General features: G+C 45.2%; 1 protein-coding gene across 1 annotated transcript in view; it reads left to right on the plus strand.

Moving 5' to 3' along the window:
* Positions 1 to 14,886, plus strand: part of LOC126235168 (odorant receptor 43a-like) — a 181,950-nt gene that overhangs the window by 146,262 nt on the left and 20,802 nt on the right. Inside the window, exon 7 of the mRNA XM_049943901.1 lies at positions 6,579 to 6,680. Within this exon, the coding sequence (XP_049799858.1) occupies positions 6,579 to 6,680 (102 nt within the window). The remainder of the gene's footprint in view (positions 1 to 6,578; positions 6,681 to 14,886) is intronic.

A 14,886-nucleotide genomic window follows, 5' to 3' on the forward strand; every position in this document is an offset into this window, starting at 1 on the left:
TAGCCCAGCTTCATGGAGACGGTTGCGAATGGTCCTCGCCGATACCCCAGGAGCAACAGTGTCCCTAATTTGCTGGGAAGTGGCGGTGCGGTCCCCTACGGCACTGCGTAGGATCCTACGGTCTTGGCGTGCATCCGTGCGTCGCTGCGGTCCGGTCCCAGGTCGACGGGCACGTGCACCTTCCGCCGACCACTGGCGACAACATCGATGTACTGTGGAGACCTCACGCCCCACGTGTTGAGCAATTCGGCGGTACGTCCACCCGGCCTCCCGCATGCCCACTATACGCCCTCGCTCAAAGTCCGTCAACTGCACATACGGTTCACGTCCACGCTGTCGCGGCATGCTACCAGTGTTAAAGACTGCGATGGAGCTCCGTATGCCACGGCAAACTGGCTGACACTGACGGCGGCGGTGCACAAATGCTGCGCAGCTAGCGCCATTCGACGGCCAACACCGCGGTTCCTGGTGTGTCCGCTGTGCCGTGCGTGTGATCATTGCTTATTCAGCCCTCTCGCAGTGTCCGGAGCAAGTATGGTGGGTCTGACACACCGGTGTCAATGTGTTCTTTTTTCCATTTCCAGGAGTGTATATAGCACTAACTGTCCAGAGCTACCTTAAGTAGAATGACCGCATAAAATAAACAACAGGGAAAACAGATGCCAACTGAGATTCATAGGAAGAATCTTTAGTAAATGTAACTCATCCACGGCCGGCCGGTGTGGCCGTGCGGTTCTAGGCGCTTCAGTCTGGAACCGCGTGACCGCTACGGTCGCAGGTTCGAATCCTGCCTCGGGCATGGATGTGTGTGATGTCCTTAGGTTAGTTAGGTTTAAGTAGTTCTAAGTTCTAGGGGACTGATGACCACAGATGTTAAGTCCCATAGTACTCAGAGCCATAACTCATCCACGAAGGAAGTGGCTTAGAAGGCGCTTGTTCGATCGATTCTTGAATATTGTTCATCAATGGGGGATTCTCACCACATAGCATTGCTAAAAGAGGCAGAGAAGATCCAACGAAGAGCGGCGTATTTCGTCACGGGATCGTTTAGTCGGCACGAGATGCTCAACAAACTCGAATGGCAGATGTTTCAGGAGAGGGGCTGTGCATTACGGAAAGGTTTATTATTGAAATTTCGGGAGAGCATTTTCCGGGAAGAGTCGGACACTTTATTATTTCCTAATACACACATCTCGTAAAATGAGCACTGCGAGAATTTAGAGCGAATACAGAGGACAGAGGGTTACCGACAATCATTCTTTCCACCCGCCATTCGCGAATGGAACAGGGAAGGGGAGGTCAGTTAGTGGTACCAGAAGTACCCTCCACCACATACCGTTAAACGGCTTGCGGTGTAGTAGATGTAAATGTAAAGGTCTTCCTCCACGCCAGCGTGGGCATGAAGCAAACCTGAACCAAAGGGATCCTTTCCTTTCATGGTCCACGCCATCTTGGAGCGGATATCAAAATTATTTTCATCTTAGCATCCGATGGTCCTACGCTTCAGCAACACATTGGTGGGCCCAGAATACCTAGCAAACTTGATTTTATAGGAAAAATTTGCGTATTAAGTTAACCAACTGCTTTAATATACACAGCCTGTAATCGACCTGTGATCTAGGTCGTACGATCTTTAATTTCCCTTCTGTCTGAATCTGTATTTAAATTTTTATCGATCGAAGAGTTCGGTACTCTTTTCTTGTAAGGGCAGAACGAAATGGTGACTATGGCCTCTCCATCAATCCATGTGGAGACGTCTAGGAAAAGTCTCAGATTTATAATGTGTGTGTGTGTGTGTGTCTGTGTGTGAGTGAGTGAGTGTGTACTTTAGTAAAAGTTGTGTATATATTTTAGTGGCACCTTAACGTTTTCCCATTTTATCCACATGCATATCGCAGCATTTTAGTATGTGTATTAAATACCAAGAAGCTGAACGCCCGAAAATCACTTTCATCGTAATCGACGGATTTTTTTTTATGTCTGTTCGTCGACGAGTTCAGATATATAAATTGAGCAGAAGTTCAGGCTGTGGAAGGACGGGGAAACAAACCGACAGCGTCCTCTTGAAAGAAACCATCCGAGGATGCTCCATTGGTGATTTAAAGAAAACACAGAAGACCTACAGGGTGCGGCACTTAAATCCGGACAAATTTCAATTTGAATTTCCCGCCGAATGGTGATTCCACCGGAGGTCGCGATTGGCATTCTTGAAAGCCGTAGGCACCTAGTAAACAGTCAGAAGGTCAAAACGGCCGAGATGTTACGTAGTAGTAGAGGGGTTTTGTGGGCGCACGACAGCAAGGTCTTCAGCGCCTAGATGTTACGGACAAGTGCGGAGTACAACCGAAGACCCTCGATTATCGAAAGTCTTTCCGCTGGGCGTTCGCCCACTGAAGTAGCTAGATTCTTCGGGTACCTGAGACCAACTGTTTAGGTATTGTAGCCAAGTATAATGCTTCGGAGAAGTCTGAGAAAGGTTCCGCTATTCCGGCAAGGAAACCTCATTCGAGGAAACGCGTGCCATGAACTGCAGCCGTCATCGAAAAGGCTCAGACGCTGATGTCGGAGGTCCCCGGGCAATCGCTGAGGAAACTGGCGTCAATATTGAATATTAGCGAACGAACAATGCGTTGGTGGCAGAGGAGGATCTCATACGAGCCATTTAGTACTAAATTGGCTTTCGGATAACGTTGACATGTTCTGGTCAAAGGCGTTCTGGCCCCCGAATAGCCCGGATTTGAATCTCTTCGACTCCTATGTTTGGAGCATAAGCGAAAGAATTACCAATAATACGAGGCACCCTAATGTCGCATCTGTACGCACCGTTTCGAAGCAGCGTTCGCGAATACGGACAGCGCTCTTTTGAAGAGTGCGTGCGATCGCTTCAGGACAAGACTGGAGGCGGTCATTGCGGCTGTGGGGGGTTACATCAAATGATTCAAATGGCTCTGAGCACTATGGGACTCAACATCTGTGGTCATAAGTCCCTTGAACTTAGAACTACTTAAACCTAACTAACCTAAGGACATCACACATATCCATGCCCGAGGCAGGATTCGAACCTGCGACCGTAGCAGTCGCGCGGTTCCTGACTGAGCGCCTAGAACCGCTAGACCACCGCGGCCGGCGGGGTTACATCGAATAATGTTACTCTTGAAAGGTACCACTACTCACTCGTATGTAAAAGGATTTTCATTCTCATTTGTATTTTGTTTTAATAAATTTGCTTTAAATAAAGTATGATCTGTCCGGATTTAACCACCGTACCCTGTACATCTGGATACCTCGACGGTTCTCTCGGGATAATTACATCACCTTCTAACGTCTAAGATATTAGAAAGTCACTAATATTGCTAACCGGGTCATTTGACTTCAGCAGCAGTAACACCGTTCTACATCTACATACATACACCGCAATTCACTGTATTGTGCGTGGCGGAGGGTACCGTGTATCACCACTAATCATCGCAGTAATAATTTCGTGTTAGAACCTACCGATAACAAACTGAACAGCCCACCTATGACTTGCACCGATGTCTTCCTTTAATCCTACCTGGTGTGTATGCCAAATACTCGAGCAGTACTCGAGAATGGGTCGCACTAGTGTTCTATACGAGGTCTCCTTTACAGATGAACCGCACTTTCCTAAACTTCTCCCTATAAACCGAGGTCAACCATTCGCCTTTCTTACCATGATTCTCATACGCTCATTTCATTTCCCATCTCTTTGCTACGTTACGCCTAGATATTTAATCGACATGACACTGTCAGGCAGCACATTACCAATGTGGTATTCGAACATTACGCGATTGCTTTTCCTGCTCATGTGGAGTAACTTAATATTTTTTTTTTTTTTTTTTTTTTTTTTACCATTCATCACACCAACTACACACATCAAAAAAGTTTTACACCACCCCGGTTCCCAAAACTCCTGAAGATAGACGTTGACTGTGGATATTGTATCATAGACACAGTTCCTTTGACTGTTAAGAGAAGTCACTAAACCTGCCCAAAGATGTAAAAACCATGCATGCGCAGCGCCTATTAGACGGAGGGAGACCGACAGCCGATCAGTTCCAGTCATTCCACCAGGAAGGAGGTACACGGCTCGTGTTGTCTGTAGTTCGACCATTCTTAGACGGTCAATACCGTGGTTCGATCCCGTCCGCATTGTTACTTTGCTTGCATAGACAACAGCCAGTCGATGCGTTGCTTGTAAACACTAAAAAACAAGACCACTGGCCATATTTTACATTCTAGCTCAGTAAAGTGGCAGAAAGGGCTTTCAACAAGGGAAGTGTCCAGGGGTCTCGGAGTGAACCAAAGCGATGTTGTTCGGATATGGAGGAGATAAAGAGAGACAGGAACCGTCGATGACATGCCTCGCTCAGGCCGCCCAAGGGTTACTACTGCAGTGGATGACAGCTACCTACGGATTATGGCTCGGAGAAACCCTGACAGCAACGTCACCATGTTGAATAATGCTTTTCGTGCAGCCACAGGACGTCGTGTTACGACTCAAACTGTGCGCAACAGGCTACACGATGCGGAACTTCACTCCCGACGTCCATGGCTCGGTCCATCTTTGCGACCACGACACGATGCAGCGCGGCACAGATGGGCCCAACAACATGCCGAATGGACCGCTCAGGATTGGCATCACGTTCTCTTCACTGATGAGTGTCGCATATGCCTTCAACCAAACAATCGTCGGAGACGTGTTTGGAGGCAACCCGGTCAGGCTGAACGCCTGATACACACTGTCCAGCGAGTGCAGCAAGGTGGAGGTTCTCTGCTGTTTTGGGGTGGCATTATGTTGGGCCGACGTACGCCGCTGGTGGTCACGGAAAGCGCCGTATCGGCTGTACGATATGTAAATGCCATGCTCAGGCCGATAATGCAAGCATATCGGCAAAATATTGGCGAGGGATTCGTCTTCATGGACGACAATTCGCACCCCCATCGTGCACATCTTGTGAATGACTTCCTTCAGGATAATGACATCGCTCGACTAGAGTGACCAGCATGTTCTCCAGACATGAACCCTATCGAACATGCCTGGGATGGATTGAAAAGGGCTGTTTATGGACGACGTGACTCACCAATCACTCTGAGGGATCTACGCCGAATCGCCGTTGAGAAGTGGGACAATCTGGACCAACAGTGCCTTGATGAACATGTGGATAGTATACCACGACGAATACAGGCATGCATCAATGCAAGAGGACTTGTTACTGGATATTAGAGGTACCGGTGCGTACAGCAATCTGGACCTCCATCTCTGCAGGTCTCGCTGTATTGTAGTAGAACAGGCAATGTGTGGTTTTCATGAGCAATGAAAAGGGCGGAAATGATTTTTATGTTGATCTCTGTTCAAATTTTCTGTACATGTTCCGGAACTCTCGGAACCGAGGAGATGCAAAACTGTTTTTGGTGTGTGTAGAAATTTTGTTTAAGTCATCTTTTATTCTCGTCCAGTCACTCAACGATGACACCTTCCCGGTCACCACAGCATCATCAGCAAACAGCCGAAGATTGCTGCTCAGTCCGTCAGATCACTTACGTATATAGAGAATAATATCGATCCTGCCACACTTCTATGGGATACTCCTGACGATACCTTGTCTCCCATGAACACTCGCCATTCATAACAACGTACTGAGTTCTATTACTTAAGAAGTCTTCGAGCCGCTCACGTATCTGGGAACCTCATCCGTATGCTCATAGTTTCTTTGACAGTCTGCAGTGGAGCACCGTATGAAAAGATTTTCGGAAATCTAGAAATATGGAATCTGTCCGTTGCCCTACGTCCACAGTTCACAGGCTATCATATGAGAAAAGGGCAAGCTGTTTTAACACTAGCGATGCTTTCTAAAACCGTACTGATTTGGGACAGAACCTTTCCCGTGTGGAGGAAATTTATTACATCTGAACTGAGAATAATTCAAGAATTCTACAGCAAACCACTGTTGAGGATATTGGTCTGTAATTTTGTGGGTCCGTTGTTTTACCTTTCTAATATACAGTAGTCACCTGCGCATGTTTCCAGACGCCTGGGACTTTGCACTGGGCAAGAGATTCACGAGTAAAGCAATCAACATACGGGACCAGTGCCGTAGGGTAATCTATGAAAACAGAACTGGGATCCCATCCGGACCTGGCAGCGTATTTGTTTTGACCTCTTTCAGCTGTTCATGTACGCCGGCGATGCCTATTACTGTGTCCTCCGTAAAGGAGTCAGTGCAGCGCTCAACCGATGGTACGTTTGTACGACACGGCTCCGTGAACGATATCTTAAATGCGAAATTTAGAACTTGGGTTTTCCTTAACGACTGAGGCGTCGTTAAATGTGCCATTGTTGGCCACATACCGTCTATAAATGTGACTGGCATGCTGCATACCATGGATGTTAGTCTGCAATCAGTTCCTCAATCATAATAAACTAGCCGACCGAGAGAAAATTCCTCACTTAACGAGTTCTTACACTTTAAATAGTGCAGTATGTATAAGACGGCAGTTGGTGCCTGTATCCTGCAAACAGACACCGGCTATGACTTGTGCTCCTCTTCTCTCTCTAGAGTCCGGACGTCAGCGCTGTGTTCCGGTGTGCGGCTGCGCTGCCGACGCCCACGATGCAGATCTTCCTCTACTGTTGGGGCGCCGAGGACGTCGTGCAGCAGGTCAGCGGCAGCGGCAGCTTGTTCTGCTCCACTTCAAGCATCTGATTTTGGGACTTTACAGATAGTTATTTATAAAAAAGAAAACAATGTTATTGACATTCTGTAGATTGTAGCGACAATGATGTAGATGTAGATGTAGATGTAGATAAATGTGTAACACGGCCTGCAGCTAATTTCAGGGTGCAGGTCATATGTAAAAACAGCAACTAATGAATTATAAATATGAAACACCAGTCGCAGTGGTTGGCAGTGCAATCCTGCAAGACAGCAACCTCCCAGGCCATCACTTGCCCCATACCATTCCTAAGACCAATCAGCCTACACGGCGTCACTGTCTTTGTTAGATGCTGTCATAATTAATTAAAAGTTATTTCTTTTTTCTAAAAATAAAAATTGTCCAGGTGCGAGTAGGGCTTGCGTTCTGAGGGTTCCGTACAAACTTAGTTACGTACATAGAACCCGCCCGGCTCGCCGTGCGGTCTAAGTCACTGTTTCCCGAGCGGGAATGCGTGCCGGTCCCCGGCACGAATCCGCCCGGCGCATTAGTGTCGGTGTCCGGTGTGCCGGCCAGTCTGTGGATGGTTTTTAAGGCGGTTTTCCATCTGTCTCGGCGAATGCGGGCTGGTACCCCTTATTCCACCACAGTTACACTGTGTTGACAATTGCTGCGCAAACACCGTTTCCACGTACGCGTACACCATAATTATTCGACCACACAGACATTTGGGGTTACACTCGTTGGGTATGAGACTTTCCCGGGGGGTCCACTGAGGCCCGAACCGCACAATAACTCTGGGTTCGGCGTGGGGAGGCGGTGGGGTGGGAGGACTGCTGTGGCCTGTTGTGGGGCTGTGAACCACTGAGGACTACGGCTGGACGAAGCCTCTGCGTCGTTACTAGGACCCCGCTTTAATACTTTACAATACGTATATAGACAGTTCATCCGTCGGGGAATCGAGTATCTTGACGATTTTACCTGTTATTGACATTTATACAGGGTGTTACAAAAAGGTACGGCCAAACTTTCAGGAAACATTCCTCACACACAAATAAAGAAAAGATGTTATGTGGACATGTGTCCAGAAACATTTAATTTCCATGTTAGAGCTCATTTTAGTTTCGTCAGTATGTGCTGTACTTCCTCGATTCACCGCCAGTTGGCCCAATTGAAAGAAGGTAATGTTGACTTCGGTGCTTGTGTTGACATGCGACTCATTGTTCTACAGTACTAGCATCAAGCACATCAGTACGTAGCATCAACAGGTTAGTGTTCATCACGAACGTGGTTTTGCAATCAGTGCAATGTTTACAAATGCGTCGTTGGCAGATGCCCATTTGATGTATGGATTAGCACGGGCAATAGCCGTGGCGCGGTACGTTTGTATCGAGACAGATTTCCAGATCGAAGGTGTCCCGACAGGAAGACGTTCGAAGCAATTGATCGGCATCTTAGGGAGCACGGAACATTCCAGTCTATGACTCGCGACTGGGGAAGACCTAGAACGATAAAGACACCTGCAACGGACGAGGCAATTCTTCGTGCAGTTGACGATAACCCTAATGTCAGCGTCAGAGAAGTTGCTGCTGTACAAGGTAACGTTGACCACGTCACTGTATTGCGAGTGCTACGGGAGAACCAGTTGTTTCCGTACCATGTACAGCGTGTGCAGGCATTATCAGAAGCTGATTGGCCTCCACAGGTACACTTCTGCGAATGATTCATCCAAGAATGTGTCAATCCTCATTTCAGTGCAAATGTTCTCTTTACGGATGAGGCTTCATTCCAACGTGATCAAATTGTAAATTTTCACAATCAACATGTGTGGGCTGACAATCCGCACGCAATTGTGCAATCACGTCATCAACACAGATTTTCTGTGAACGTTTGGGCAGGCATTGTTGGTGATGTCTTCATTGGGCTCCATGTTCTTCCACCTACGCTCAATGGAGCACCTTATCATGATTTCATACGGGATACTCTACCTGTGCTGCTAGAACATGTGCCTTTACAAGTACGACACAACATGTGGTTCATGCTCCTGCACATTTTAGTCGAAGTGTTCGTACGCTTCTCAACAACAGATTCGGTGACCGATGTATTGGTAGAGGCGGACCAATTCCATGGCCGCCACGCTCTCCTGACCTCAACCCTCTTGACTTTCATTTATGGGGGCATTTGAAAGCTCTTGTCTACGCAACCCCGGTACCAAATGTAGAGACTCTTCGTGCTCGTATTGTGGACGGCTGTGATACAATACGCCATTCTCCAGGGCTGCATCAGCGCATCAGGGATTCCATGCGACTTAGGGTGGATGCATGTATCCTCGCTAACGGAGGACATTTTGAACATTTCCTATAACAAAGTGTTTGAAGTCACGCTGGTACGTTCTGTTTCTGTATGTTTCCATTCCATGATTAATGTGATTTGAAGAGAAGTAATAAAATGAGCTCTAATATGGAAAGTAAGCGTTTCCGGACACATGTCCACATAACATATTTTCTTTCTTTGTGTGTGAGGAATGTTTCCTGAAAGTTTGGCCGTACCTTTTTGTAACACCCTTTATGGCAAGATATCGAGTCTGAGAATTTTGAGCCGGCCGCGGTGGTCTCGCGGTTCTAGGCGCGCAGTCCGGAACCGTGCGACTGCTACGGTCGCAGGTTCGAATCCTGCCTCGTGCATGGATGTGTGTGATGTCCTTAGGTTAGTTAGGTTTAAGTAGTTCTAAGTTCTAGGGGACTAATGACCACAGCAGTTGAGTCCCATAGTGCTCAGAGCCATTTTTTTTTTTTTTGAGAATTTTGAGGTTTTCCATTGTGTTTTAATTTTAAGTTTGAAGTCGGATGGCAAAAGACAAAAGAAATATTGTTTTCATGTGATTTAATTACAAATTAACACTTTTCTGATTTTCTGTGAGACCTTGCTTCTTGCCAAATTTCAGTTCTAGGTCAACGGGAAGTACCTTATAAGTTTTTATGAGTGAGTTTGCGATTATCAAAATATGTGACATAAATAGCCTTATCCTTTAACAGCATTGACTTAGAAGCTTAAGTTTCTTACACCAACAAGGGGTCTCAGCCCTTAGTGTCTTTTATAAATTTCATCTCTATACGTCTACCCATTCCTAACAAACAAGGGACTTAACAGACGGACGAACAGAGAGTCTGATAAGAAATGACAAAATTTTGTTTTTCGCGTGAAATAATTACAAATTCACAGTATTCGACTTTTTCCCTTTAGTTTTATAGTGAATATTTTCATCTTGCCAAATTTCATGACTCTGGGCCAACTGGAAGTTTTTGATTAGTGAGTATGCGAATATCAAAATTTGTGACGTAAATAGCTGTATCTTTTGACCGCGTTAACTTGGAAGATTCAATTTTTTACATCTCCGAGGAACCGTAGACCTTGATATGTGGCATACATTCTAACTTGATACATCTACCCGTTCCTGATAAAAACGATTTTTAAATCGCACGGCCAGACAGTCAGACAGACGGACAACAAAGTCATCCTACAAGGGTTCTGTTTGAGATACGGAATCCTAAAACCAGTTATAAACTACATGAGCAGTCAGAAGGGATCGTACAGCCATAGGAAAGAGAATGAGGACGATCTCTGGCAGAAATCCAAGGGAACTTCAGATCGTGCGCCACATAAACGGCTGCCATGCAAGATAGTGAGCGATAGGAAGATCCCACCATGGTTCAGTAATAATATCAGGGAGCTACCACGAAATCAGAGTTGCGTGCCAGATTCAAACTAATCTGATCTCTCGCTGACGAAGTCAAAATAAGCATAACAACAGCTACATGAGAAGCATCCAGTTCGACGGCTGAGTTGTCAAAAGAAATCTAAAAATTTCGTCCATTTTAGAATCAGTCAACGGAACGAAGACATTTGTCAAATGCTCGTTGTTCATGATGGCACCGAAACGGAAGATGAGGAACCGAAAGCCAGAATACCGAATTCTGCCTTCTGAAACTGCTTCACCGAAGAAGACACCAGCAAATATTATATTTTTACTGTCACACTTGTGCGAAATGAAGGATACAGAAATAAGTGAGCGTAGAATCGAAAAAGAGTTCATATCACCCGATAGAGGAATGGCCACAGCTTCTGATCTGTTGCCCGGTAGATTCTACATTGACTACGAGGAGAAACCGGCCTCCCTGTTCTAGGCTCAGTTTATCGTAAGCTGTAGGAACAACGAAGCGCGTGACGCAGGTCGTTGCAATGTATAAGAAACGTCGCAAGACGGATGCGCACGATTATAGACGTCACATCAGTGAAGTCAGTTTCTTGTAGAATTATGGAACTTACGTTATGCTCGCGTATAATGACTTTGCTGGAGGCTGAACAACTCTTATTTGTAGAACTGTAACGGTAACGACTAAATTTTGTAAGGTATGTGTTCGCTTTCGTCGAGACATGTTGTTGTTGTGGTCTTCGGTCCGAAGACTGGTTTGATGCAACTGTCCATATTACACTATCCTGTGCTAGTCTTTTCATCTCCGAGTAACTACTGCAGCCTACATCTTCCTGAATCTGCTTACTGTATTCATTTCTTTGTCATCCTTTACTATTTTTACCCCCTACGCTTGTCTCCAGTACTAAATTGGTAATCCCTTGATGTGTCCTACCAACCAATTCCCTCTTCTATTCAGCGTGTGCCACAAATTTCTTTTCTCCCCAGTTCCATTCAGTACTTCCTCATTAGTTACGTGATCTACCCATCTAGTATTTAGCAGTCTTCTGTAGGACAGAATTCAAAAGCTTCTATTCTCTTTCTGTTTAAACTGCTTATCGTCTATGTTTCTTCTACATACATGGCTACACTACATACAACTTTCAGAGAACACTTCTTGACACTTAAATCTGTACTTAATGTTAACAAATTTCACTTCTTCAGAAACGCAAACCTCAAAGTTTTTATTTCTCCTCCCTCGACTTTAATTCCTACTCCAATTCTTTCTTTTGTTCCCTTTACTGCTTGCTCAGTGTACAGATTGAATAACATCGTGGATAGGCTACAACCCTGTCACACTTTCTTCTCAATTACTGCTTCCCTTTCACGCCCATCAACTCTTTATAACAGCCATGTGGTTCCTGTACAAGTTGTAAATAGCTTTTCGCTCCCTGTATTTTAGCGCAGCTACACTCAGAATTTCAAACAGAATACTCAGTCAACATTGTCAGAAGCTTTCTCTAAGTCTACAAATGCTATAAACGTATGTTATGTTCTATGAGAAGTCCAAACTTATCTTCCCCGTGATCGGTTTTTCCATTCTTCGGTAAATAATTCGTGTTAGTATTTTGCAACCATGACTTATTAAACTGATAGTTCGGCAGTTTTCACATCTGTCAGCACCTGTTTTCTTTGGAATTGGAATTATTATATTCTTCTTGAAATCTGAGTGTATTTCGCCTGTCTTACACATATTGCTCACCAAATGGAAGAGCTTTGTCATGACTAGCTCTCCCAAGGCTATCAGAAGCTCTAACGGAATGTTGTCTACTCCCGGGGACTTGTTTCGACTTAGGTCTTTCAGTGCTCTATCAAATCCTTCTCGCAGTATCTTATCTTCCACCCCACCTTCTTCTATGTCCTCTTCCATTTCTGTAACATTGCCGTCAGGTACATCTTCCTTGTATAGGACCTCTATATACTACTTCCACCTACCAACTTACCCTTCTTTCTTAGGACTGGTGACCGAGCGAGGTGGCGCAGTGGTTAGCACACTGGACTCGCATTCGGGAGGACGACGGTTCAATCCCTCGTCCGGCCATCCTGATTTAGGTTTTCCGTGATTTCCCTAAATCGCTCCAGGCAAATGCCGGGATGGTTCCTTTCAAAGGACACGGCCGACTTCATTCCCCATCCTTCCCTAATCCGATGAGACCGATGACCTCGCTGTCTGGTCTCCTTCCCCAAAACAACCAACCAACCAACTTAGGACTGGTTTTCCACCTGAGCTCTTGATATTCATAAAGGTTGTTCTCTTTTCTCAAAGGTCTTTTTAATTTTCCTGTATGAAGTATCTATCTTTCCCCTAGTGATTTATGCTTCTAAATCCTTACATTCGTCTTCTAGCCATTTCGGCTTAGCCATTTTGCACTTCCTATCAATCTCATTTTCAGATGTTTGTATTCCCTTTCGCCTGCTTCATTTACTGCATTTTTATGTTTTCTGTTTTCATTAGTTGTATTCAATGTCATTTATGTTACTCGCGGGTTTCTACTGCTTGATCCTCTGCTGCCTTCACTACTTCCACCCTCAAAGTTACCCATTCTTCTTCTATTGTATTCCTTTCCCCTGTTCTTGTCAATCGTTCCCTAATGCTCACTCTGAAACTCTCAACAACCTCCGAGTCTTTCAGTCTATTCAGGTCCCAACTCCTTAAGTTCCTATTTTTCCGCACTTTCGTCACTTTTAATCTATAGTTCATAACCAATAAATTGTGATCAGAGTCCACATCTGCCCCTGGAAACGTCTTACAATCAAAGTCTTACCGTTATACAGGGTGTTACAAAAAGGTACGGCCAAACTTTCAGGAAACATTCCTCACACACAAATAAAGAAAAGATGTTATGTGGACATGTGTCCGGAAACGCTTAATTTCCATGTTAGAGCTCATTTTAGTTTCGTTCTTCCACCTACGCTCAATGGAGCACGTTATCATGATTTCATATGGGATACTCTACCTGTGCTGCTAGAACATGTGCCTTTACAAGTACGACACAACATGTGGTTCATGCACGATGGAGCTCCTGCACATTTCAGTCGAAGTGTTCGTACGCTTCTCAACAACAGATTCGGTGACCGATGGATTGGTAGAGGCGGACCAATTCCATGGCCGCCACGCTCTCCTGACCTCAACCCTCTTGACTTTCATTTATGGGGACATTTGAAAGCTTTTGTCTACGCAACCCCGCTACCAAATGTAGAGACTCTTCGTGCTCGTATTGTGGACGGCTGTGATACAATACGTTATTCTCCAGGGCTGCATCAGCGCATCAGGGATTCCATGCGACGTAGGGTGGTTGCATGTATCCTCGCTAACGGAGGACATTTTGAACATTTCCTGTAACAAAGTGTTTGAAGTCACGCTGGTACGTTCTGTTGCTGTGTGTTTCCATTCCATGATTAATGTGATTTGAAGAGAAGTAATAAAATGAGCTCTAACATGGAAAGTAAGCGTTTCCGGACATATGTCCACATAACAGATTTTCTTTCTTTGTGTGTGTGGAATGTTTCCTGAAAGTTTGGCCGTACCTTTTTGTAACTCCCTGTATAATGGATCTGAAGCCTTCTAGTACCTCCAGGCCTCTTCCACGTATATAACCTTATTTCATGTGCCCTAAATCAAGCGTTAGTAATGATTAAACTATGCTCTGTGCAAAATTCTACCATGCGGCTTCCTCTTTCATTCCTTTCCCCCAGTCCGTAGTCACCTACTGTTTTTCCTTCTCCTCCTTTCCCTACTATCGAATTCCAGTCCTCCGTGATTATTACATTTTCGTCTGCCTCAACTACATGAATAATTGTTTTATCTCATCATACTTTTCTTCAGTCTCTTCATCATCTGCGGAGCTAGTTGGCATATAAACTTGTACTACTGTGGTGGGTGTGCGCTTCGTGTCTATCTTGGCTACAATAATGCGTCCACTATGCTGTTCATACTACCTTCTTCATGTTCCTATTTTCTTATTCATTATTAAACCTATTCCTGCATTACCCCTATTGGGTTTTGTACTTACAACCTTGCATTCACCTGACCAGAAGTCCTATTCCTATTGCCACCGAACTTCGCTAACTCCTTTTATATCCTACTTTAAATTATCCATTTCCGTTTTTACATTATCTAACCTACCTGCCCAGTTAAGGGATCTGACATTCCACGCTCCGATCCGTAGAACGCCAGTTTTATTTCTCCTGATAACGACATCCTCCTGAGTAGTCCTCGCCCGGAGATCCGAATGGGGGATTATTTTACCTCCGGAATATTTTACCCAAGAGGACGCCATCATCATTTAACTATACAGTAAAGCTGCATGTCCTCGTGAAAAATTACGGCTGTAGTTTTCCCTTGCTCTCAGCCTTCACAGTACCAGCACAAGACCGTTTTGGCTGATCTTACAAGGCCAGGTCTGTCAATCATCCAGACTGTTGCCCCTGCAACTATTGGAAAGGTAGCAGACGTTTGT

Source organism: Schistocerca nitens, chromosome 2 (assembly GCF_023898315.1).
Source record: "Schistocerca nitens isolate TAMUIC-IGC-003100 chromosome 2, iqSchNite1.1, whole genome shotgun sequence".
NCBI classification, from domain to species: domain Eukaryota; kingdom Metazoa; phylum Arthropoda; class Insecta; order Orthoptera; family Acrididae; genus Schistocerca; species Schistocerca nitens.